The 24,779-nt window shown below is 50.6% G+C and overlaps 1 protein-coding gene across 1 annotated transcript in view; it reads right to left on the reverse strand.

Annotated features, from left to right (window-relative positions):
* Positions 1-24,779, reverse strand: part of DENND3 (DENN domain containing 3) — a 583,137-nt gene that overhangs the window by 180,482 nt on the left and 377,876 nt on the right. Inside the window, exon 14 of the mRNA XM_078686126.1 lies at positions 15,132-15,394. Within this exon, the coding sequence (XP_078542252.1) occupies positions 15,132-15,394 (263 nt within the window). The remainder of the gene's footprint in view (positions 1-15,131; positions 15,395-24,779) is intronic.

The following is a 24,779-nucleotide window of genomic DNA, read 5'->3' on the forward strand; positions in this document are numbered from 1 at the left end:
TCAATCAATCAATCATAGACATTTATAGAGCGCTCTACTTACCCGGAGGGTCTCAAGGCGCTAGGGGGGGGTGCTGCTACTGCCCGAACAGCCAGGTCTTGAGCTTCTTCCTGAAGGCGAGGTGGTCTTGGGTCAGGCGCAGGTCGGTCGGGAGGGAGTTCCAGGTCTTGGCAGCCAGGTAGGAGAAGGACCTTCCTCCTGTTGTCGTTCTTCGGATGCGGGGGACGGCGGCGAGGGCGTGACTGGCTGATCGGAGGTGTCGTTTGGGAGCGTGGAAGTTGATGCGGTTGTTGAGGTAGCTCGGGCCTTGATCGTGTAGGGCTTTGTGTGCGTGGGTGAGGAGACGGAAGGTGATTCTCTTGTTGACCGGGAGCCAGTGCAGGTCTCTTAGGTGTCCGGAGATGTGGCTGTGTCGTGGGATGTCGAGGATGAGTCTGGCTGAGGCGTTCTGGATCCGTTGGAGTCTCTTCTGGAGCTTGGCGGTGGTTCCGGCGTAGAGGGCGTTGCCGTAGTCCAGTCGGCTGGTGACGAGGGCCTGGGTGACAGTCTTCCTGGTCTCGGTGGGGATCCACCGGAAGATTTTCCGTAGCATGCGCAGGATGTTGAAGCACGACGAGGAGACTGCGTTGACTTGCTTGGTCATGGAGAGGGAGGAGTCCAGGATGAAGCCCAGGTTGCGTGCGTGGTCTGTCGGTTTGGGTGCAGTTCCCAGGGCGGGGGGCCACCAGGAGTCGTCCCAGGCGGAGGGCGAGGATCCCAGGATGAGGACTTCCGTCTTGTCCGAGTTCAGCTTCAGGCGGCTGGTCGACATCCACTCGGCTACTTCTTTCATTCCTTCGTGGAGGTTGGCTCTGGCGGCGGCGGGGTCGTTGGTAAGGGAGAGGATCAGCTGGGTATCGTCGGCGTAGGAGATGATGTTCAGGTTGTGTTGGCGTGCGATGGCCGCGAGGGGGCTCATGTAGACGTTGAAGAGGGTTGGGCTCAGCGAGGATCCTTGGGGTACGCCGCAGATGACTTCGGTGGCCTTTGATTTGTACGGAGGTAGGCGGACTCTCTGGGTTCTTCCGTCGAGGAAGGAGATGATCCATTCCAGTGCCTTCTCCTGGATTCCGACGTCGTAGAGGCGCTGCACTAGGGTGCGGTGGCAGACGGTGTCGAAGGCCGCGGAGAGGTCTAGGAGGATGAGCGCCGCTGTTTCTCAGTTATCCATCAGGGTTCGGATGTCATCGGTGGCAGCGATGAGGGCGGTCTCGGTGCTGTGGTTGGCTCGGAAGCCAGACTGTGAGGGGTCGAGGGATCCGTTCGTCTCAAGGAAGGCGGCCAGCTTCCCAATATAAGGTTTTCCCAATATTGTTGGTCCCACTCGGCCCTAGCGTCCAGCAAAAGCTTCCTATAGGACCTTCTCATCGATTGAATTTCCTCCCTGCTTTTGCGTCCCTTAATTGCAAGTAGCAATTTGGTTTTAGAGTCCCTGCAGGAGGCGTTATACCAGGTCTTCTTAAGTGTTGGTCCTTTTTTTGCCCCTGCTTTTGAAAATAAATCCAGCTCGAGGGAACTGATTAATTCTGCATGGGTCTGGGCCAACATTTCTCTATTTGCCCCTTCTCCAACATTCATCCCTATCTCGAAAGCCCTCTCTAAGAGCGGGATAATTCTTGCATATAATTTCGATAACTTCTCAACGCTAGTAGCCAATTTCTCCCACCTGACTTTTCTACGGTTGTTTTCTAGTAGAAGACCTGACTTGTCTTTGTTTGGGCCAAGCAGGATATCTTCATTCCCCGGTAAGACATAAAGAACTTCCAGGGCGTTGTGGTCACTATCCCATCTCTCAATGACTTTAAAGTCAACTATTTGTGGCCACATTGATAGTTTGACGAGGATATAGTCCAGTCTCGATTCGCTACCAAATTTGTTGTAGGTGCAGATACTTGGCGTGTCTGATTTACAGCGCCCGTTACAAGCCCTCAGACCCTGATTTAGGGTAAGGGCTGTTATCTGCAGGGCAAGGGGAGACCAGGCTCTGGGAGGGGGCGCCACCGTCGCCGGGACGAGCCAACAAGAATCTTCCTCGAGGGAGGGGCCATCTCGTAGGCCTGATAGTGGTTCAAACTGGGAGTTCAGATCGCCTCCCACCAGGCAGTGAAGTTCCCATGGGATGCCATCTAGGAACGCAGAGAGTTCCTCTATAGTCTTAGATTCTCTTGACATGGGTACCGGTCTTGAATATACATTTACAATGACCAGTTTGGTAGAATTTGGCCACTCTAATAGGACGGCTAGAATATCATCGGAGTCTGTCTCCAGGCAGCTAGCCTGGCATCCTAGGTCCGATGCTACCCAAGTTGCCAGTCCTCCCGATGGCCTGCCCCTTCCCCCCCACTTGGCGGGTTTAGAGAATATTGCATATCCCTGAAATGGGAGTTCCTCGCGGGCCCAAGTCTCTTGGAAGAGTAGTATGTTTTTTGTATTAATGAAAGCGACCCACTCAGGACAATCAATTTTGCTGGCCAATCCAGCGACATTCCATGAAATCAGAGTCATGGGATGTGATTTAGTGATAGATGGACCATTGTTGGTAGAGTTGCTACCGCTAGTCTCCAGGATGACTGTTGGACTTTGGCCCTTAGGGCAGGTTCACCCCTAGACTTTTTGCGTGAAATGGTGACCTGGCAATGGTGATTTTTGGGATTCTGCGCACTTTCACTGTGTCCCAGTGGAAAGTGCGTGCGCACTCTGAGTGCATGTGCTGAGCTAGGCCTGCCCGCCCATAGGAATGCATGGGGAATGTATGTGTCCCTGGTAGTTCCTGATGCGTGGGGTGTACAGGCTTGAGTCTGGTATGTGTGGACTCGTGAGAGTGAATGCTGCGAGATGGTATATGCAGCATGTATGTGTCTAGTAGAGAAGCGCCATTTCTAGACATGGCTGTACGTGTGCTGTGAGGGTGTTGGCGTGTGATTGGCTGGAGCTGGCTGGCATGCCAGGCTCCAAGAAGTCTGGATGGGTCTGCCCGGTGGTGAGTGGGAGATCTGCATGAGTAATGTGGGGGAGGAGTGTACCTGTGTCCTGGATGGGCTGGGTTTTCCCCACACAATGTTGGCTCCGCCCCCCTGTGGTGTGTCTAATGACCCAAGCCCTGCCAGTGAATAGAGAGGGTGGTTGAGGTAAACAGAGTACTCAAGAACCAGCTGCGACTGGTTCCGCCCCCACTCTGCACCCTTGAACAAAGGATTTCTCTGTATAAAAATGGGGCTGTGTCCCCACAGAAGTTGTTCTACTTTTGGATCCTTGCCAGAGGGGGCTGCTGCTGCTGCTGGGGCCAGGAGGACCGCCACTTGGACTGTCTCCCTGCCTGGAGACCCAGTGTGCTGGCTCTGGCCCTGCCCTGCCCCTCTGCCTGCCTCCAGTCCCTGCTGGAGCTTTTGCTTTTGACTTAGAGTGCCTGGAGGCGCTCTTATTTGATTTATAGCGCTAGGCGCGCTTTCCTGGTGCCCCAGCGCTCAATAGCGCTTTGCTTCTATTTTTAGCGCTAGGCGCGCTTTTCTGTGGCCCCTAAGCGCTTGGGAGCGCGCTGTATGCAGCCGGTGCCTACCCGGCATCTGCCCGCCTGATTTTGCCGATTTGCGGCATTAGCGAGTGCCACCTCGCTTGACTTTTAATTTGAGCGCCGGTGCCCACCCGGCATTGCCCCGTGTCCTTTTATTGATTACGAGCCGGTGCCCACCCGGCATTGCCCAGGAATCACCGCCGCAGCCCCGGAGCCCCGAAAGCTGTTGCCGGGCCGCTGCCTTCCGCGACCCGGAAGTCCCGCCTCCTGACCCCCAGGGCCGCGCTGCCATTGGCGGCCCCGGCGGAAGTCAGGCAGAAGGACGTCGTGACGAGGCCAGGCGGGAGACCAAGGAAGCCTGCTCCCGTGCCCGCGAGGCTCCCGAGTGAGGAGAAGAGCCCCGCGCTGCTGCCGTCAGGAAACCCGGTGAGTGCAGCGGGGCCGGGGGAGAGTGAGGAAAGGGAGGAGGGCGTCGGGGCACGTTGTCGGTGCCCGCCCCTCCCCTTCCGTGTGCAGACTGGGCCTTAGAGCGGCCCAAGTGAGGAGAGCCGCCTGAGGCTCTGAGGGGGCATTCTGTTCTTTGAGCCAGAGAGGCTCCAGGGCCCCATAGTTGATCTTCGAGCCCCGAGAGGCTCACAAGCCAGATTCATTCCGCGAGCCCGGCGAGGCTCATTGCCCACATCGTGGTGAGAGCCCTGAGAGGCTCTGGGGGCATTTTCATGATTGTAAGAGCGCTGAAGCTCTAATTTGCGCATTTGTTTTGCGAGCCCCTGAGAGGCTCCTTGTCCACCTTTGTTCTAGAGCCCTGAGAGGCTCAGGGGGACAATTTAGTTCTGCAGAGCCTGCGAGGCTCCAGCGTTGGCCCCATCCTCATCTCCAGCTGCCCAGCACTTCGTGGGCAGCTGCCACGTTTAGGACCCTGACATTGGGACACATGGACAGTCACAGGTGGTGACTTGTGAGATTGGCGCAATTGATATTGTTTTTACACCTCTGAATGAATGTCATGCATTGTATCATGTGTATGTTCTTACACCCCTACAGGTATTGTAATACATAGGTGGTTGTTTTCTCCCTAGTACAGGTGGTGCTAGTGAGGTCCTGTTACCAGTAGATACTGGTTGTGTGCTATTTTGTGCTAAAGTACATTTATATTTTACCTTCTAAGTGCTATTTCTGAAAGTGCTACTTCTGATTCCTGACAGTGGTCCAGGCGGCCCTGTCTTGTACATATCCCCTGTAAATTCTGCCCGTGCCTCTGGCACATTGTAAAGTGTGTGTTTTATCTAATGTGTTTTGGTGTAATACAAAGGCTATTTTTTATATAACCTTGTGTGGAGTTTCCTTTGTGGTGGGCCTTTGGTTGTTGTTGCTGGGGTGCGTGCGCAAATACTTAGCCTACATCGCCTCCAAGTTTAGCCTTGCTGCTCGCGCCACGTTACCTAGAGGGTGAGTAGGGGTTATCTTGGCGTGTAACTCCCTTGCCCTGACTTGGGTGTGGTGGTCTCTGACTGACTTTGGCGAAAGCCCTGGCCAGCCGGGGATCCCATTTCCAACATTGGCGGCAAGCGGTGGGATAAGGATTTGTGTTTGCCTTGTACCTTAGTAGCGGCTGGCTGCACCACAAAACTCTGCATTTTAGATGACCACATTTTAGGGGATTGTTTTTTTGGAAGTTTCATATTTTCTTCTCCTGAAGGTATCATTGTGCAATTGTGTCAGTACATTTGTCCCCTACCCTGCGCCCAGAGTCGGTACCTGTGTCACTTGTGGTCAGGTTGAGGAATCAGGGGTGGTAGAAACTGCCTTACCAGTCCGAGGGGAGGGTTGTGTGTGGATGAATGGTGTGTGGCACTAGGCAAGTGAGTGTGAGTTCTCTGGGGTAGAGAGCTTGCTGATACCTTTGTGAATTGTGTACTCCTGTGTTAGCTCAGACCCCTAGGTTCCCTGTGTGATCTCTTCTCAAGAACGTCCGCCAGAATGGAGCTGGTTTTTGATTTCAATGATCTAGCCACATACGGTGTGTGGGAGCTGAGAAAGTTCTGTGAAGAGAGAGGCATAGGGGCGGATCAGTCAGGATGGTATGCACTTAGGAGATGCATGGTCAAATGGCAAGAGGATCAATGGGATCTTGAGCGCAGTGAGGAAAGGGCCCGGGCCCCACACCAGGAGGGTGGTGGGTCTGTGGGGAGCCCTGAAGATTCAGAAGAGGAGGAAGAAGATGACAGCACCTGGATGCCAGTAGAGAGTGAGGACCCCATAGATAGGGAGTCCCTTGCTGGGTCCAGTATAGGAGGCAGCGCCTCGTCCCTTTCCCTGTCCCCAGAGGAGCTGGAAGATAGGAGGAGAGAAAGGGAGCACCAGCTGGCTTTAGAAAAGCTCAGGTTGGAGCATGCCCAGGCTATGGCGCAGCTGGAGCTTAGGAAGCAACAGCTAGAGACCGAGATGGTCTTAGCGCAGGAAAGGATAGAGGAGGCTGAGAGGGCCTCCACCAGAGGCAAAGTAGCTCTGGAGGATAGACTATCCCCTGCGCGCAGTTTTAATTTTCTGGATTCCCCAGGGAGGGCTGAGTCCAGTGGTGGCAGCTGTTTAGACTTCAGTGCAGAAAGTCCCCTACCCCGTGCCCAACGTATGGTCCCTTGTTCCCAAGAGGAGGAGTTAAGGTTGAAGTTCAGGGGCGGTAGGAAACTGCCTCATCAGAGTTGGGTTTTTTTTATGGATGACTGTTCTGATGCAATGTGGGATTGGCTGGAGGCTAGCTCGGATGATGAGAGAGACGGAGTACTGAATATGTTTCTCAAAGAGCAGTTGCTCAATGTTGTTTGTCCAGAGTTGCGCCAGCACCTGTTGAAGTCTGAATCCCTTAGTCCAAGTGAGCTTGCAGATGAAGCAGACCGCTGGGAGAGTGCTAAAGGTTCTCTAGAGTCATTAGGGAGTGACTCCAAAAGTAGTGGTTCAGGTATCTTCCAGCCCAGCGTGGTGGAGGAGGCTCAGTGTAGCCCAGCTAGGTCCCAGGATAGCGAGGAGGGTGTAGGGGCTCACTGCCTGGCTCAGTGGAGCAGGAGTGAGGGGGAGACCGAGGTTCCCCGGACGCCCGAAGCCCTGCCTCAGGACTTGGATGGTTTCTGTAGGGAACACCAGGTTGGGGACCTAGGCTGTCCTGTTAGTCCACTTGAGGAAGATCTCCTAGTGAGTAGAGGACCTGGAGCGTCTGTAACCAGAGCTCCTATGGTTCTAGAGTCTGGCAGTACCGCTCCGGTAGGGAGGGTACAGGAGTCCAGAGTGAGGAGTGATTGGGGGAGTTCCCCAGTGGAAGGACCAGTGGGTCAGGGACTACCCAGTTGGGCTAGGTTCCCGTGTAGTGACCATGGTAACACCACTTCTGGTCTGGGGGATCGTCACGCACTGTCAGGTGGACAGAGGGCGGGAGATCTGCGCCAGACAGACAGTCACACAACATATGTCTCATTTGTTAGCCTCAGGGGGATGGAGTGTAAGTCCCCAGAAGTCCTGGAGTGCCAGGCAATTGTTCCACCGAAGGTTTTAGACCAGAGGTTGGAAGGCCAGGTTCAGGATCAGCCTGACCTGAAGGGTAGGATGACTGTAACCAGTGTCCTGACCGGTTCTTCTTCCAGAGGAACTTCTCCAGGTGGGAGAGGGCAGACCTCTGGAAGGGGGTGCAGAGGGTGGGAGAGCCCCCCTCTGACCCCGGTGCAACCTGAGTGGATAAGCCCTGGGTTGGAATGGCGTTCTAGGTGTACCCCTCGCCGGAGGAGGAGGAACCCTAGGAGAAGAGGTAAGGGGAGGAGAGCCTTCCCTGAGACTCCTGGTCCGCCTGAGGTTGTAGGCCCTAGGCTGGAGAACCAGTGGCAGTCTAGTCCTGTCTTGCAGACAGGAAGAGTGGAAAATGGCCGTTATGTGCCAGGGGTTACTGCCCCCCGCTCTGCGAATTGGCAAGGACCAGTGGCACCTGGGTGGCCCAGGGCCTGGTCCTGGCCGCGGACAACTTGGGAGTACCAGTGGGGTAGCCCAGTTGGTCCAGACAGTGTGTTGAGAAGGAATCCCATGGGTTCACCGTGGCGTAGAACAGGAGGGTGTCCCTGCAGTTGCGGGCCTGCGTCCGTGTTCTATCGCCCCAAGCAGGGAAGTCCATCACGGTGGTGATTGGTCTCCCCTGCGTTTTGGCTGGAAGGGGGTTATGTTGGACTTTGGCCCTTAGGGCAGGTTCACCCCTAGACTTTTTGCGTGGAATGGTGACCTGGCAATGGTGATTTTTGGGATTCTGCGCACTTTCACTGTGTCCCAGTGGAAAGTGCGTGCGCACTCTGAGTGCATGTGCTGAGCTAGGCCTGCCCGCCCATAGGAATGCATGGGGAATGTATGTGTCCCTGGTAGTTCCTGATGCGTGGGGTGTACAGGCTTGAGTCTGGTATGTGTGGACTCGTGAGAGTGAATGCTGCGAGATGGTATATGCAGCATGTATGTGTCTAGTAGAGAAGCGCCATTTCTAGACATGGCTGTACGTGTGCTGTGAGGGTGTTGGCGTGTGATTGGCTGGAGCTGGCTGGCATGCCAGGCTCCAGGAAGTCTGGATGGGTCTGCCCGGTGGTGAGTGGGAGATCTGCATGAGTAATGTGGGGGAGGAGTGTACCTGTGTCCTGGATGGGCTGGGTTTTCCCCACACAATGTTGGCTCCGCCCCCCTGTGGTGTGTCTAATGACCCAAGCCCTGCCAGTGAATAGAGAGGGTGGTTGAGGTAAACAGAGTACTCAAGAACCAGCTGCGACTGGTTCCGCCCCCACTCTGCACCCTTGAACAAAGGATTTCTCTGTATAAAAATGGGGCTGTGTCCCCACAGAAGTTGTTCTACTTTTGGATCCTTGCCAGAGGGGGCTGCTGCTGCTGCTGGGGCCAGGAGGACCGCCACTTGGACTGTCTCCCTGCCTGGAGACCCAGTGTGCTGGCTCTGGCCCTGCCCTGCCCCTCTGCCTGCCTCCAGTCCCTGCTGGAGCTTTTGCTTTTGACTTAGAGTGCCTGGAGGCGCTCTTATTTGATTTATAGCGCTAGGCGCGCTTTCCTGGTGCCCCAGCGCTCAATAGCGCTTTGCTTCTATTTTTAGCGCTAGGCGCGCTTTTCTGTGGCCCCTAAGCGCTTGGGAGCGCGCTGTATGCAGCCGGTGCCTACCCGGCATCTGCCCGCCTGATTTTGCCGATTTGCGGCATTAGCGAGTGCCACCTCGCTTGACTTTTAATTTGAGCGCCGGTGCCCACCCGGCATTGCCCCGTGTCCTTTTATTGATTACGAGCCGGTGCCCACCCGGCATTGCCCAGGAATCACCGCCGCAGCCCCGGAGCCCCGAAAGCTGTTGCCGGGCCGCTGCCTTCCGCGACCCGGAAGTCCCGCCTCCTGACCCCCAGGGCCGCGCTGCCATTGGCGGCCCCGGCGGAAGTCAGGCAGAAGGACGTCGTGACGAGGCCAGGCGGGAAACCAAGGAAGCCTGCTCCCGTGCCCGCGAGGCTCCCGAGTGAGGAGAAGAGCCCCGCGCTGCTGCCGTCAGGAGACCCGGTGAGTGCAGCGGGGCCGGGGGAGAGTGAGGAAAGGGAGGAGGGCGTCGGGGCACGTTGTCGGTGCCCGCCCCTCCCCTTCCGTGTGCAGACCGGGCCTTAGAGCGGCCCAAGTGAGGAGAGCCGCCTGAGGCTCTGAGGGGGCATTCTGTTCTTTGAGCCAGAGAGGCTCCAGGGCCCCATAGTTGATCTTCGAGCCCCGAGAGGCTCACAAGCCAGATTCATTCCGCGAGCCCGGCGAGGCTCATTGCCCACATCGTGGTGAGAGCCCTGAGAGGCTCTGGGGGCATTTTCATGATTGTAAGAGCGCTGAAGCTCTAATTTGCGCATTTGTTTTGCGAGCCTCTGAGAGGCTCCTTGTCCACCTTTGTTCTAGAGCCCTGAGAGGCTCAGGGGGACAATTTAGTTCTGCAGAGCCTGCGAGGCTCCAGCGTTGGCCCCATCCTCATCTCCAGCTGCCCAGCACTTCGTGGGCAGCGGCCACGTTTAGGACCCTGACATTGGGACACATGGACAGTCACAGGTGGTGACTTGTGAGATTGGCGCAATTGATATTGTTTTTACACCTCTGAATGAATGTCATGCATTGTATCATGTGTATGTTCTTACACCCCTACAGGTATTGTAATACATAGGTGGTTGTTTTCTCCCTAGTACAGGTGGTGCTAGTGAGGTCCTGTTACCAGTAGATACTGGTTGTGTGCTATTTTGTGCTAAAGTACATTTATATTTTACCTTCTAAGTGCTATTTCTGAAAGTGATACTTCTGATTCCTGACAGTGGTCCAGGCGGCCCTGTCTTGTACATATCCCCTGTAAATTCTGCCCGTGCCTCTGGCACATTGTAAAGTGTGTGTTTTATCTAATGTGTTTTGGTGTAATACAAAGGCTATTTTTTATATAACCTTGTGTGGAGTTTCCTTTGTGGTGGGCCTTTGGTTGTTGTTGCTGGGGTGCGTGCGCAAATACTTAGCCTACATCGCCTCCAAGTTTAGCCTTGCTGCTCGCGCCACGTTACCTAGAGGGTGAGTAGGGGTTATCTTGGCGTGTAACTCCCTTGCCCTGACTTGGGTGTGGTGGTCTCTGACTGACTTTGGCGAAAGCCCTGGCCAGCCGGGGATCCCATTTCCAACATTGACCATCTGGGAAGGGGGCGAAGGCCTCAGAGTGAATCTTGTGTTGGAGTAGGTCTCATTTGAGACCACTAGACTAGGCTCCAGAGCTAGACTCGGTGTTGGTTCATTTTGAGCCCTTGTGTGTGGTGTTTGTTCCGGGGTTGTGCCATTCCCTGTCCAGTGGGGTACGGGAAGTTCACTCCCCTGAATCTCGGAGCGTCAATCCACCATTTCCAGGGTGCTGTATCTGTTGTGGGTAGGAAAATGGGCTGGGTAGTGTATTCTATGGGGCCCCGGAATCCCTCTCGCGATTCCTCGGCCCCCACCCCTCCTCCTGGTAATAGTCTCCCAACCCTCCTCCTCGCCATACGGTGAGAAGTGGTCAAAGGGTCTTCCCCTGTGATGTAATAAAGCGCTTCTCTCCCTGCGACAACTCTCCCAATCGTCCAACAACTCTTGATGTTGCCCCCATCTCTGATCCTCCAGATTATATAAACTTGAGGGATAAAAGAATGAGAAGGGAAGGGCTTGGATGTTACTGCCTTGGTCGTCGGAAGCCCAGTCACAAATATAAGCAGCTGTGCCCGGCTCTCTAAAAGTGACCAAAATACAGGCCCCCCTAATTGATTTTCTAGAATATCCCACCCATGGAACCCGCCTCACCATGGAAATGTCACTGGTTGTACCTCTCGGAAGTGGTCTATTTATGGATAACCAGCTAATGACCTTGTTCCTAAGTTATGTTATGTTATGTTATGATGAATTTATTGAGCGCACTGTCACCGTGAGTTTCCTGGCGCTAAACGGACTTGGGGAAGGAAGAGAGGAGACAGAAAAGAGGAGAAAAATTAGTGGGGGGGAGGGAAGAGTAGTGTTTTTAATGATTTCCTGAAGGAGAGGAGGGAGCAAGAAAACTTGAGTTGAAGTGGGAGGGAGTTCCACAGCTTAGGGGCTAGACAAGAAAAGCTGCGACCGCCCGATCTAGAGAGATTGAAACGAGGAACAACTAGGAGTTGGAGATGAGTAGACCTAAGAGTGCGAGAAGGACAGTAGGGAGTGATTAGGGACTTAAGGAAAGCGGGGGAGGGGCCAGCGAGGGCTTTGAAGACCAGGCAATGAACCTTAAAAGTGATTCTGTCACTGACTGGTAGCCAGTGAAGGTGGCGTAGCAGAGGTTGAGCCGACTGCCATTTGGGGATCCTTAAAGCGAGCCGAGCTGCCTGGTTTTGCACGATCTGTAACCTGGCCAGCTGGGATTTGGGAAGACCGTAATAGATTGAGTTGGAAAAGTCCAGCCGGGACATCACCAGGGCAATTAAAACTTGCAACAAGGCTTCAGGCGACAGAAAGTGGGCGACTTTCCGTATCCTGTAGAGCTGGAACATACAGGAGGATGTTACTGCGCTCACTTGTGCCTTGAGAGAGAGTCCGGAATCAATCAGGACCCCGAGGCTTTTTACACATCCAGCAGGAGAAGGAGGTGTTCCGAGCTCAACCGGCCAGTACTGAGGGCCCCAAAAAGGGGCACTTCTCCCAGGAAGGAGAAGCTCAGTCTTGCTCGGATTGAGCTTGAGTTGGTTTTGATTCATCCAATGCTGGATGTGTAACAAGACTGTCTGAAAGTTTTTGGCGGCGCCGGGAGTGGTGAGGGGAAAAATAATCTGTAGATCATCCGCGTAATTGAACACGGTGATGTCCCACTTACCTAAGGAGTGAAGGTGGGGTTGGAGGTACAAATTAAAAAGGAGGGGAGACAGGGAAGAACCTTGAGGGACCCCACAGGATGATGAGACGCTGGTGGCACGGAAGGGGGCCATGCTGACTGCCTGGGATCTCTCCTCTAAAAAGGATTTGATCCAGGACAGAGCAACCCCACAGACTCCGGCGGACTCGACACGGTGGATTAAGATGTTATGGTCCACCGTGTCGAATGCCGCCGATAGATCGAGCAAGACTAATGCCTGGGGTTGCCCTCTGTCATCATTGCGTCTAAGGTTGTCCACCACGGCAAGGATCACAGCCTCCGTGGAATGGGCTGGTCTGAACCCAGCCTGGTTGGGCGCCAGAAAGTTGGTCTCCTCAATAAAATGCGAGAGGCAGGTCGTTACGTGAGCCTCCAGGATTTTAGATAAAAAGGGCAGGAGGGATATGGGGCGATAATTGGCCAGGGACGCTGAATCGGTGCCAGGTTTTTTTAAGAGAGGCAACAGTACGGCCTCCTTAAATGAACTGGGGACTATACCCGAAGAGAGGGAAGAGTTAAGAAGAGGGAGGATGCAATGTGGAAGAGTTTGGCAGATATCGCGGAGCACAGAGGGAGGGAAGCAGTCCTTGGGGGATCCAGATTTCACACGAGTGGACAGTTTAACAAGAGATTCCAAGTCAAGCGCGGGGAACTGAGGGAAGGTAGAGGTGTTTAAAAGGGGGGGTGCTGCTGTTATTGGGGGAGGAGCGTAAGGAATGGAATTTTTAATGGCGATGATTTTGTCGATGAAAAATGAATTTAAGGCAGTGCATGACTCTGAGGAAGGGGATGGGCTCGGGAGTGTCCTGGCGTCCGATGTCAGTTCGCCAAGGACTTTAAAGATCTCCTTGGATCTGTTGGGGGCTGTTAGAATTCTATTAGAGATAAAAGCAGTCTTGGTAGAAATGATTGTGGCTTTGTAAGCTTTACACGCAGAGACGTAAGCTTCCCTGTCGGAGCTGAGATAGTTGCGCCGCCATCTACGTTCCAGTCCGCGCAGCTCCAGATGTTGTAATTTTAAAGTGGGGTTGTACCATTTGTGGGACTTGTTGGGGTGTGTACGGGAAAAGCAGGAAAGAGGTGCGCATACGTCGCTAGCCGTCGTAAGCCAATGTGAGATGTTGGCGTCCATGGTGTTGACATCTAGGGAGTCAGAGAGTACAGGCTGAGTCTTAGCGAGAAGAGAGAGGAAAGCGGATGGGTCGAGAGACTTCCAATTTCGAGCGACCCCTCCGTGCCGGGAGGGGGGCCTAACCAGGCCCTTTATAAGAATAGATGACGCGATCAGTGAGTGATCGGACCAGACACAAGGGGAGATGGTCAGGATAGAGAGCGACACCCCCTGTGTCCAGATGTGGTCTAGAATGTTGCCCCCAATATGAGTGGGGGAAGTGACATGCTGCGTCAAGTTGAGGCTAGAAAGTGCCTCAAACAATTCGGTGGCGTGAGGACCGGCGTCAGCATGGTTAAACCAATAGTTGAAATCGCCATATATGGCGATACGGACTGAGGAGGTCATTAAAGCAGAAAGCTGCTCGAAAAAAGCTGCAGGAAACAGAGGCATGGGGGTAGGCGGGCGATATAAAATGATGAGTTAGGGCACCGGCTTCGGTGGGCAAGCTGATTACAAGATTTTCGACATCAGGGAGGCACAGTGATGAAGACTTGATGAGGGGTAGGTCTTTGCGGATGATTGCTGCAACCCCACCGCCGCGGCGACCGTCAGGCTGGTTGGCGTTCAACAGGTAGTAATTGGGGGGTAACGCAGCCAAAATATCTGGGAGAGACAGGTCAGACAACCAGGTCTCGGAGAGCAGCAGAATGTCTGGGTTTTCGGCGGTTAGCAGAAGAAAGATATCAATGTGGTGTTGGGGGAGAGAGCGTGTATTAATTAAGTGAAGAAATTGATTCGGTTACCATGGATTTTAATTCGGGTACCCCTGCCAGAATCAATGTGTAGGGGGATGCCTCGGGAGGGAGGTTGACCGGTTTGGATTTTCGAATGAGACGGTGTTTTTCTCCCGGAAATGTTGAATCACCCCTTAGTGTCAGTCGGGATAGGGGCTGAATCTTTGGCTGTGGGTCAAAATATCAGATCCTCACCCTCCTGCAAGAAAGAGCAAATCGACCTATCCGATTGCGAGGATGCCAACACAGAGCATAACCTGCATCAGGAATGTAAAATAGAGTTCAGGATTTGCATTAATCCAGATTGTATATTGGGCAAGTAACAACAGAGTGTAAACTGGGCCCCCATGTAATAAATACTCGCTGCCAAATACAAAGCCTCTTTGAGCCCTCACTTACTTGTCAACTCTGGAAACTGCCTACTAGCACCTACCCCTGTCCTCGCCCCTGAAGGTATCGGAAGGCCTAGGCAGCGGGCCCAAGAGGGAAAGGAGCATCCTTATAGGTGTGTCAATGTCTCGAGGGCCGTCTTGCACTGGAGCCCCAAAGCGCAAGTCATGCTAAATGGAGAAAAAAAAATTAAACGCCCAGGAAAAAGGCCATACATAGGGATAAGGTAATATTACTATCCCCGGTGCAGTGGCAACCTGGTAAAATATAGAGAGGGCTAAAAGCACAGACAAAGTGGGAAATAATATCTCATGAAAGTAAAATTGGTTAATCTTTAGCTGTATGGGGACACACCAAATCACAACTACTTCACCTACACATGTGTGTCAGTAGTGGTTTTGTGTATCTTTCTTATAAGAAGCAACAAAAAGACCTCAGTTGTTTGTCCCCCCTGCCAAGCAGAAAAATGAAACAGGGAGGGCTATCTTTTAGAGCTTGCTTGAGGGACATATCATAATGGATGTTGTGCAAACAGAAGCGAACACACAGTAAGTATACCGCTTGAACCATACAGTATGTATATGGAATTGGGATGACTACTGGAATCTCTTCCGGTAATATCGTCATTTAATCATGAATGGTCTGTCAGTACGGAGGCGGAGCACCCAGCGTTGCTTCTTCTCATAAAGTCTCCTAGGGATATCGCAAGCGTGATCGGTTTCATTAACAGTCCATCTAAACTCTGGTGTCGACACCGTTCTTGCAACAGACCAAGTCACTGGCTCACATGGGGTATATAAATGCAGCCTAATGTCTTTAATTTTCAGCAAGAGTAATACATTTTTAGGCAAGATAAATTACCTCTATATTTCGGAATGTGGATATTTCAAAATAGCCAGGTCGTCCGCCTTCAGTCAGCAGAAACAAGCGTTTTTGTGTCATCGCTATTTTCCCAACACCATAATTTGTTTTCACTGAACTGGACACTTTGTAGACACATTCCGTTTTATCCAGATGGTCAAGTACAACTGGAGGAAGGTCGACATCCTGCGCTTCTGCTTCGGTTTCCTTCCAGTAGGTGTAGAAATGTCTGAATGTTTCTGGATCTATTTGCTTCTGATGTCCTTCATACAGGGGAAGAAAGTATGTGGCTAAATATTATATTTACAGTATATACGTCAACACATTTTTAGTGTCATGTCACAATTGTTACCAAGGTCTGTGGTGTTTTCACTGTATTACACATTATAGGTGAGATTGGCTTTAAAGCACACTTTCACTTAACTTAGGACTACAGGGTCCAGCAAAGTCTCAAACTGAGGTTATACATGCAGCAGTGAATAACACGTCAGTCCCCAAATATTCTACATGCACATTTTATGACTAATATTTGTAATATTTCCTTATTTCAGTTCAGGGTTAGATAGCATGCCTTTGTTCCCCCACACAGGGCTAAGTAATTACTCTGCTCCCCAGAAGAGGGATCAACGGCCTCTCCACACAATACAGAAATTACCACTGCTTGACCCTTTACCTGGGAAAGGAAGGGGTGGGTAGGAAATCTGCATCTGTTAATTAGTTTGTCACAATGCATCTGGACTGGGACACCCAGGCCCACTGGAACAAAGAACAACGTAAGAAGCCCACACTTTCAGAGCCAACATGGGCGGGGCTCACCTTTGAAGTTTGGTGGAAAAGATCAGGCATCTGCATTAGTAAGGGGCGGAGCAAAGGCTCTCGGGGGAGCTCTTAGCAGAAATACCTTGTGAAGCTGCAATTTAGAATTACCCAAGAATGCTGTACAGGAAGGTTGGGACCAGGGTGGAGGAATGATGTGGCATTCTATAATTTGGTCAGAGGTGTCCCCTAAAATTTTCTAACCCCATCAAAAGCCCATGCACAAGGGAAAGACAGATGAGAAGATCCTGGACCTAGAAGCAACAGAGAAAGAATGCCCAGCTGGAAGGAGAAACCACTTGATTCCCTGCAAGGTTGAACTAAGGACTGTTACTCCAGTTAACCCACAGGACTAGGGCGGCCGTCGAATCCCCCCCCCCCCCCACGATGAGTTGGGGAAAAAGAGCCTGATTAGGACACTCTGGATAGTTACCCTAGGGCTTCTATGGACTGCCTCAGACTCCACTGTCACTGGGGTGCTCTACAAGATGCCAGGTGGCTCTGGGGCCTGGTGAGTGTGGCAGGGAGGGTGTTTTGTGGCTGCTGGGGGTGGGGCTGTACAAAAATTCACCCACTAGCAGAGAAAGAGTACCAAGAGTCAGGCAAAGGACAGGCCTGGCACAGGGCAAAAGACAAAGCAGCTCTCTACAAAACGTGTGGTTTCAAGTAGCACACAGGATGCCAGCTTTTGCTGAGTGCAAGGACCAATTAATGCAGCTGGAGGCCTTGGAGCTATTCCCATGGCCCCAATGAGCCCTAAACCATGTGGATGCCCCAGGTGAAACAGGGACACCAGAGATGAAAATGGAGGCACAGTGGGGGGCCATGCACTGAGCACATGGTTTTCTGCCATGCTGTGAAAAGCAACTAATTAAATGTTCACCCTATTTGGCTGAAGTGCCACATAATACCCCGGAAGGGAACTTATTTGCATACTTTTCTTCTTTGTGGTGCCCAGAGGACAGGCAGGGGCACCACCAACGTTATGTCCACGTTTTTGGGTAGAGGCTGCATGATGTACAGCAGCTCAAAGAAGTGTTCGGATATAAGTTAACCCCAAGGCTCCTGGGGCCTTATAAAAATGATCCTGGAAGAGGTTAGCCTTACATTTGTGCACTCCCAAAGTTGAAGCTTCTTCTCTTGGGCTATGAAGTAGAGGGACTCCTATGGTTGTTCCTGTGTCTGCAGTATGAGGCTAATGTTGGTAAAAGAAAGACTCACATGCTTGTTTTTGAAGTCAAAATGTATTGATAACAGGGAATGGACAAAGCTATGTTTAACATTATATGGAATGGATTTGAATATGGTTACAGTCCACGCTGATTTTGATGGCAATACAAATGTACTAATGTGGTCTCATCCTGACTAAGCTAGTAGGCCTGCCTTATTTAAAATTACGTCACCATATATTATTCAGTTGCATCTGGTATAAGTGGGTGGTATTTTGACTGTGGGGTTTAACAGCCACTGGGGTTTTCATATGGTATGAGGGGGGGGGGGGGGTCAGCAAAGGTATTCTCATCTATCAGATGTACATATTTGTAATTTAATGCATAGTATTTAGTAGGGTGTGTGTAATAAACATGCTTTTCCTTTTTAAAAGAAAAGGCACTGACTGAACAATAATTTATTGAGAATTGTTCCTGCATTCCAGAAAATGGGGGTTGCTAACCCCAACCTCCTCCCTTGGGTAGGCCTTAGACTGCTCTGATTCGCAATCCTCTAAGAGTCAAGTGCTACAATGGGGTAAATGGCCCCAGTAAATAGACAATTACTGATTTCTTACTACTGAAGGACTCACATCTTTTGCAACAAATAACCTCATTTCCTACCGAGACGTTTACTGCACTGTGAAGTTGTGTTCTTTAAAGAGGTGAGTCTTCTACACTTTCCTAGAATGGTGTACGCTTTGGCGATCTTGATAAATACAGGGATATTGTTCCAGATCCTGGGTACATAGATGGAAATGCCGGTTATCTTGGGATGTGATCATATTTCTTCAGACCCTGGGTGAGACATGCTGCACCATGCAAGATGCCCTTAAAAAGTCAGAGATGCCATAGCACCGGGCGTTACCACCATCCAATGATAGAACACAAGGGCTTAAACAAGGGGCTCTGAAGTCACTTTGTGGAGGAAAAAGGTTTACTTTTTTATTTTATTTTATTTCTTTTTTAGAAAAGAGAGGTGGTAACAGGCTGTCTTTCTTTGTATGACCATTAGATCTTTTGAGGGTAAGGTTTTTGCACAGTGTGAAACTAAGTGACTTGCCATTCGGTGGAAGTTGGTGTTCAAAGCAGTGAAGGTTATGGACACTGAGCCATGTTACTATGTTTTTTTATAGTTGTTGTTGCCAAATAATCGGAATTTTGTCTCGTCTCGTCTGTCTTGATTGATTTCAGATACAGGCAGGCACTGCGTGTCCAGCTCTGAATAGTAAGCAAGCAGTGTTTTATTGTCCACAACATCTTTTATTGAGTTTTGACAATATAGCCAGGCCAGAACAGCCCACATACATATGCAAATAATTGTAGGGTCAGTACCCATGAACAAATGTGAAACAAAAATGACAATCGTTCTCGTCCTCAAACCTAACATGCCCCTCATAGGGCCCGTATGCAGATGTTCTTAGATTCCTCATTGAGCCATCATGTTGTACCTCTGTATGTTTGTATTTTAATATCTAATAGAGCCTCAACAGTACTCACAGGAGCCAGGACAATTCCTCTATCATCGGACCCTACTTTTGGATGTTTTTATGGGAAGCCCCTAGTCTGGTACACTGCAATCTTTAGGCTCATATAATGATTCATACCTTTCTTCCATGCCCGATACATGGTGGAGAATCCACTTTCTACATTCTGGCTATGTCTCTTTTCACTAGTGTGAATCCAAGAAATAACAAGTGTAGTTTGTAGGGGTTCCCTTCCACCCCCTCTGTACAGTGGAGGATCAATTTAGAGTCAAACGGAATGCTCCAGGAGAGGACCTCTGCCAGAATAGATGTCACCTCATGCCAGAAGAGCTGCAATGTCCCACAACACCACACTGTGTTGAGGAAGGTATCCTCCTCTCACACACTGAAGGGCATGTGGGCGAGCAAATGACACCCATGCGCCACAACCGGGGGCTGGTATAGTAGGCTTTACCAGGGGCCTCTGTCCAGTCCTCTGCATCAAACTCAAAGTCACTCTGCCATGTCACTAGACCGGCAGGCAAGGTTGTGGAGCTGTTTGTGACCAAGGTCTGGTAGTTTTGTGTGATCTTATGAGTACCTAAGTCACCCATTAACAGTTTGCCTTCTAGCAGGCTAAACTCTGGTATTAGCGGTACGTCGCACAATGAAGAGGATATGGCATGGCGGAACTGTAGATATTTCTACACCTGGCTGCAGTGAAGCTGGTACTCATTTTGCAATTACCAAAATTATTTTAAAATAGTGCCCCACATGACATCTCCTTGTGTGGATATCTCTATGCCGTCCTATCTATGAAACCCACGCAATGAGGCCACCCATCTAAGACAAATGGCCAGACATACAGAAGTCTCCTGCGTCAATCTCCCCGCCGCCCTAGCGGTGAGGGAGAGCGCCTCCAGACACATTAAACCATTACCCATTTCTCCGTTGCAAATGCTGGATTGTCATGAGTGCAATACCATCAGTTATTAATGACCAATAAATAAGAGGCAAAATAGTAGGATTACATATCAGCAGCAGCAATGCCCCTGCAATACGTGGGCTGGTAACATGTCCGCAGGCCAACATCCGCTGTGCCACCACTCCATAAGAAGTGGTTTAAAACTGTTTACTTGTTGGAACCAAGATGCTGGGACAATGTATGGGGAAGGCTGAAGCTGGTGAAGCATACGAGGAACCGAGACAATTTAGATAATTGATGATCGACCGAGAAGAGATAGTGGCATTGAGGACCAGGTCTTCACATCTTATTTACACGTGACAAGAGTGGGCCAATGTTGTGGGGCCAATAGATAGCAGGGTCCGATGAGATAAACACCCCATAAATATTCGAACATGGTGGTAACCAATGTTAATGTGGCTCACCCCATATCGCCAATGGTCCCTCCCACAGGTAATACCACAGATTTCTTTATATTCATATATAGCCTGGAGGTCTCAAAGAGCTGAGGATGCAGGCCCCCGAAGTCAAGGGATGTGTAAGGAAGAATAAGACATTGTCTGCATATAATGCAAACCTATCAAACACAGCAGCGGGCCACTCAAAACCTCTCACCAGGGCGTCTACCCTTCACCCAAGCAGGTACGGGCTCCATGGCAAGCGCAAACAGTAGGGACAGTGAAAACCCCTGTCTGGGACCTCTATGAATCTCGCAGGGAGCCGAGAAGGTGTATGGAGAATAAAACAATTGCAGGCCGAAATTAAAAAGCAGGAGTGCGAATAAATATGCCCAGCTAACAGAGTCAAAGGACTTGTATATAGCGGCCAACAAGACCACCGCCGGCCTCTCTGAGCAGCGGGATATGGGTACAGTATTACAAACGCGCCGAATATTGTGGCGTGTAGCTCTATGTGGCATAAAGCCTACCTGGTCAAGGTGGACCAGGTAGGACATATATTTCATTAATCTGTTGGCCAGTGTTCCATCTCTATGTTGAGGAGAGAGATGGGGTGATATGAGGAATTGTCTTCAGGGGGTGACTCGGTTTAAGGAAGACCACATTGTCAGTGTGTCGCCAATCGAGTGGGAGCTCTGATTCCTCGAGCACCGAGTGAATGACTCCCAGTAAATATTTCCAGAGTTGCAGCATATTGGATTTTAGAAATTTGCCAGGGAAACGATTTGGCCCCGGAGCCCTCCCAGTCCTCATCTCAGATGTGGAAAATTCCTCTTTAGTCATTTCATCTAACAGGGCACGGGCCGAGTCAGACAGGGACCTAGGGGGCAGTGCCTTCATAAACACTAAGATCTGGTCCATATCTATTGTGTCCCTTTGGGTGTAAAATTGGCCATAGAAAGCAGCAAAACCTTGTGTCACTTCCCTCAGACTTGATCGTAGTTCACCATCAGTGTTGCACACCACGGGAACTGGGGAGACTGTGTGTGTGGCCTGACAAAGCATGTGAGGCATCCTACTTGATTTATCAACCCCACTGGTATATGCAAGTCTGTGCAGCTTGCCATGCCTGTATAGCATCATCAAGGAGTAGTTGCTGATACTACTCCTGAATTAAATGCAGCCGCCGCTGTGCGACAGGGCCAACCCCTTGGTGCCTTCTCTCTTCCAGGGGGGTATGCATCTGAACCTCAAGGGAAAATAATGTGCAAGACATGCACTAATGTTCGCAAGCGCAAAAGCGAATATCGACTCCCTCGTAATGTTGGTTTGAGGGCTTCCCATAGGACTATTCTGGAGGATGTCGTCGGTGTCTTGTTGGAGAAGTAGTCTGTAATAGACAGATATAGGAGCGTTTTGTATGAAGGGTTCTGCAAATGCCATGGCGACAATCGTCACCAGAAAGGAGAGCCCATTAGATCTGTATGAAGCCTAAGGGCCACAGCGGAATGGTCAGGCAACCCCCACAGCAGAATATCAACATGTTATGTTAAGATAGATTTATAAAGTGCACAGCTACTCAATAGAGTATCCCGGCGCTAAGACAGAAAAAAAAGCAGATGCAGGAGGGGGGAAGAGAGCAAAACCCCAAAAAAGGTGGAAATTGAACCAAGGACTGTCGACTAGTATGTGAAGCCTGCTTCGGCTGGATGATATGCCCTCCATGCATCAGTCCAACTCAGGGCGGATACCAGTGAGCCCAATCTAGACATCCTCATCTCCACTTCCCCCTGGCACGCCATCTGTCTACCTCTGGATTCAATGAGTCATTCCAGTCACCACCAAAAAAGTAGAGGCTACTTGGCAGTTCTCCCCACAGACTAAAGTGTCAACAAAAGCCTGCCCTAATGGAGGAGGAGCATATATACTACCCAATGTGAGTGGTTCCCCCTAAAGTGCACCGATCACAATGACATATGTACCATAATCATCTGTCAATATCCTACTGATGAATTAATATACCGGTTTCCAGTGATCCCTTAGTGAACCCAGAGTGGGATGTCTGTGTGTATCCGAGGCGAATCAAGCACAGTACTTTGGACCCTAAGAGATGTGTCTCTTGTAAGAGGAGAATGTCTGCCCCCAGTCTCTTAGGCTGTTTCAGCACAGCGCCACGTTTCTTTTTATCAAGCACACCCTGTGTATTCCATGTAAGAATCCGTATGTGACCCACAGCGCCATCACAATCTGTATCTGTCATTAGTAGCTATGACGGGTACCTCCAGGGGGTTCAGGCATATGGCTTTCTGGGGGTACCTATACCAAAGATGTGCCATGTCACAACATGGAAAACAGAAATTCAAATTGATAATCCACCATTCCCCCCACCCACTACTCGAGAGAACAAGAAGTATCTGTCACGGAAGAAACCCCCTCTAGGCAGCAATCCCCATACCCCTTGCCCAACTCAATGCCTGTTTTAGAGAAACTACAACAGTGTTGCGCTAAGAATGCAGTCTAATGTACATTGTCCACATTATATATATATATGGAAAAGAGTCACCACTCAGGCATCGGCAAGGAACACCGTCATGTGCTATCTTGCTGTCTTTGAGCTGCTAGTGTTCATCAGTTTGACAACTATCTCGCTAGGATGATCAGGAGTGATCACGTTACTTAATTGTGGGCTTTTGGGAGGATGGCGTCCTTCACTCACGGGTGAGTCAGAGTCCATACGTGGAGCAGTATGGGGCTTCATCGACACCGCTATGTCAATCGAAGTAAAGACCTCCTCGGAAGTATCAAAAAACAGAGTCTGAATTGAAGACCACACTCAATCACGTTGGATATAGCAACATGTATGGTATTTTAAGTTCCCATCGTTTGTTTCACCGACACAAAAGATTGGCATTGTTGCTGTACCATCCTCGTGTAGTCCGAAAAGATCATTATGTGATATGATTCAAATAGTATATTGTCCTGTCTCTGGGCATGTTTGAGAATTTCATCCCTATCTACGTAGTTGAGAAGCTTGGCAATTACTGGTAGAGGCCTCATATACGGTGGGAGTGGCTTTCTTACCAAGGATCTATGTGTGCACACTCAACTACAAAACATGTCGAGAGGGATTCTGCAGGCATGATGGATCAAAGCCATTGTTTCAAAAACTTGTCCATGGAGGAACCCTCTCACCCCTCTGGAAAGCCCACTAGGTGTAGGCTGTTGCAGCGGGCATGTCCTTCAGCATCTTCTACTCGCGCCATTAATTCCTTTGTCATGATTGTCAACTTATTTACTTTCAGCTGGAGGACTGCCATTGAATCTTCAAAGGCCGGCACACGTATTAATTCATTGCCAGGGCCCAAGAGAGCTAGTCCGTCCCCTCGTCTTGCTTGGTAAGTGGGGTTGATATTAAGGAGCACCACAGGGCGGCGTACTCATGTCAGCTGCAATCATCAGGGACCAGGGTGCCCCATATCACCAATTGGGCCCTCCCTGTAGCCCAGGCCCCAAGCGGACACCATGCGCCTCATCTTCGTTGGGGGGGGGCGGGACAGTCCTGAGGCCAAAATCTAGACGGCCTCGGCCCCTCGTCTCTAGGGGGGCCTGAACCACTAGGCCTGTGATAACCCCCTCCCCCCCGCCTCCACCCCCCACCCCACCAAGCCTCCATGTCCAGGCCCGCAGCGACCAAGATATGAAAGCAGTGTTTGAAGCGCTGGATGTCTGAAGCAAAACAGACTTTAAAGTAGAGTAGATCATCAGGAAGCTCCATGAAGAAATTGAAAATATCAGGCGACAGTAAGGAATACTGGGGAACTCCATAAGTGATTGGGATCGTGTGGGATCTCTGAAGTGCTCTTGTGAACAAACTGGTGTCAGTTGGAAAGGCAGGAAAAGAATCAGTGAAAGACATTGCCAGTAAATCCCATTCAAGAGTGCAAGTGCATATGGGGGTAAGATGGTCGACTATGGTGAAGACAGCTGAGAGTTCCTCGAAGCCAGACTGGTGGTTGTGCAGGAGATTATTATTACAGATCTGATGTTGGAAATCAACATATACTACTCTTTTCAATGATCTTGCTGATGGGCCTGCTGATGGTGAGGAAATCAAGGGGTATAATTAATTTCTCTAGGTGTGGCAGTATCTGCCCGTTTCGAGAGCTGCTGGGAAGATGCCCTAAGTGAGGGAGGCTTTGACAGTGGTGAGTAGGGGTGAGAGAGCATCCCCAGAAAGAGCTATGATGAAGGACGACCGTACGACATCATGTTCATAAGAAGTGGCTTTGATGGAGTTGAGTATGTTGGTGAGATCTCTGATAGATGGGGCGTTGAAGGCCTACCATTTATGGGATTCTATAGGAAGGGAAGGGAGTAAGAGAAGAACCAGGCTTGGTGTTGTTTTATGTGCAGTTCAATCTTCTGTTTTTTTGTTTTTTTTGGAAGGTCTGATCTTCCAGTTTATGTTGCTGTTAGTTTTTAAGGATGGTGAGCAGGAAGACCGAGATGGCAAAGTGGTTGATCCCCTTATAGCCTGCCCTTACTGCCATTTTATACCGCACAATCATCCAAACCCTACTCCTAACAACACACAATGTCCTTTTAACACTAGAACTATCACAGCAGCCCTCATAAATGCTCGATCACTGTGCAAACATAAATATGATATAGCAGATTTGATAGTCGACTATAACCTAGACTTGCTTTTTATAACGGAAACGAGGACAGATCCCTCTTCGGGGCCTGAGCTTACGGCAGTCACCCCTAAGGGCTACACGATCATAAGAGAGGACAGA

This window comes from Lissotriton helveticus, chromosome 4_1, assembly GCF_964261635.1.
Source record: "Lissotriton helveticus chromosome 4_1, aLisHel1.1, whole genome shotgun sequence".
Taxonomy (NCBI): domain Eukaryota; kingdom Metazoa; phylum Chordata; class Amphibia; order Caudata; family Salamandridae; genus Lissotriton; species Lissotriton helveticus.